Source organism: Athene cunicularia, unplaced genomic scaffold (assembly GCF_003259725.1).
Source record: "Athene cunicularia isolate RWA unplaced genomic scaffold, athCun1 SCF_300, whole genome shotgun sequence".
Classification (NCBI taxonomy): domain Eukaryota; kingdom Metazoa; phylum Chordata; class Aves; order Strigiformes; family Strigidae; genus Athene; species Athene cunicularia.
Window position 1 is genome coordinate 2,234 of NW_020799379.1, and position 1,867 is coordinate 4,100.

Here is a 1,867-nt window from a genome sequence, read left to right on the forward strand (position 1 = left end):
TGTATAAGAGACAGGATGGGCAGGGGCGAGGGGGAGGCCGGGAAGGAGGGCAGCGAGGGGATGGCCGCCGCCGAACCGCCCAAGGGCGGAGGGGAGAAGGCGGCGCCGGAGAAGGCGCCCGAAGGGTTGGCCACGGCGGCGGCCACGGCGGCGCTACCGGTGGCTTTGGGCTTGTCCCCGGCGTGGGTGCGTTGGTGGCGGTTGAGGTGGGAGCTGCGGCTGAAGCACTTGCCGCACTCGGGACACTTGTAGGGCTTCTCGCCGGTGTGGACGCGCTGGTGGATGGTGAGCTCGGAGCGTTGGATGAAGCTCTTCCCGCACTCGGAGCACTGGTAGGGCTTCTCGCCCAGGTGGATGCGCTGGTGCTTGATGAGGTTGGAGGAGACGCTGAAGCATTTCCCGCAGACGTTGCACTTGTAGGGTTTCTCCCCGGTGTGCATCCGGCGGTGCTTGGTGAGATCCGACTTCTGGATGAAACCCTTCCCGCAGTCGGGGCACTTGTAGGGCTTCTCGCCGAGGTGGGTCCGTTGGTGTTTGATGAGGTTGGAGCGGACGCTGAAGCTCTTCCCGCAATCCCCACACTTGTAGGGTTTCTCGCCCGTGTGCATCCGTCGATGCTTCACCAAGGCCGAATTTTGCCCGAAGCTTTTCCCGCATTCGGGGCAGGTGTAAGGTTTCTCCCCGGTTTGCGTCCCTTGGTGCTTGACGTTCTCCGCTCGGTAAGTGAAGCTCTTCCCACACTCGCTACACTTATGGGTCCTCTCCGGCGCCGGTCGGGCACGGGCCCCCCAAAGAAAACTCTTCCCGCAATCGGTGCATTTACAAGGTCGTTCGGCGGCGCCGCTCAAGAGCCGTCGGCGCTTGGTGGAAGCCAAGAAGCTCTTCCCGCAGTCGGTGCATTGACACGGCTGCTCGGCGCCGGCGTGGACGCGTTGGTGCCTCTCCAGGTGGGAACTCTGGGAGAAACTCTTCCCGCAGTCGCCGCAGCGGTAGGGCTTCTCGCCCATGTGGATCCGCCGATGGCGGTCAAGGTGGGAGCTCCAAGCGAAACTCTTGCCGCAGTCGCCGCACTGGTAGGGTTTGCCGGCGGCGTGGCTCCGCTGATGCTGCAACAAGGCGGCGTTTAAGCCAAAACCCTTCCCGCACTCGCCGCACTTGTAGGGTTTCTCGCCGGCGTGAGCGCGGCGGTGTTTGGCCAAGGCCGCGCTCTTGGCGAAGACCTTCCCGCATTCGCCACACTGCAAGGCCTGGTCGGGAGTTTTGGAGCCTTCGGCGGCGCGAGGGGTCGAGCAACGACCGCAGTCGGCGCAACGACACGGGGGTTGCCCGGGGGCGACGTGGGTTCGGCGATGGCGGTCGAGGTGGGAGCTCCAACTAAAGCTCTTCCCGCATTCGGGGCAGGCGTAGGGTTTTTCGCCGGTGTGGATGCGGCGGTGGCGTTCCAGGTGGGAATTCCAGTTGAAGCCCTTCCCGCAGTCGCCGCATTTGTAAGGTTTCTCCTCCAAATGCAATTTTTGATGCTTGACCAAACTAGAACTGGCCGGGAAACTCTTCCCGCAGACGCCGCACTGACACGGCGCCGCGCCGGCGTGGACCCGTTGGTGTTGGATGAAGGCCGAGCCGACGCTGAAGGTTTTCCCGCAGTCGGGGCACTTGTAGGGTTTCTCGCCGGCGTGTCGGCGTTGGTGGGTGATGAGGGTCGAGCTGAGGCGAAAACATTTCCCACACTCGGGGCATTTATGGGGTCGTTCGGCCCCTCGCCGCCGTTTGTTGAAGGCCGAAGCGAAAGCCAAAGCTTTGCCGCAGTCGTGGCAACGCCCGTGGCCCAACAAACTCCGCGGGGGGAATTTCTTGAAGCCTCGGTGGC

The 1,867-nt window shown here is 63.7% G+C and overlaps 1 protein-coding gene across 1 annotated transcript; it reads right to left on the bottom strand.

The window, feature by feature from the left end:
• Positions 1-11: 11 nt before the first annotated feature.
• LOC113490789 (zinc finger protein 883-like) lies at positions 12-1,862 on the bottom strand (the record flags this gene model as incomplete). Its single annotated transcript, XM_026867370.1, has 1 exon — positions 12-1,862. A coding segment is annotated over one exon (1,851 nt), but the record flags the coding sequence as incomplete, so codon positions are not given.
• Positions 1,863-1,867: the final 5 nt, after the last annotated feature.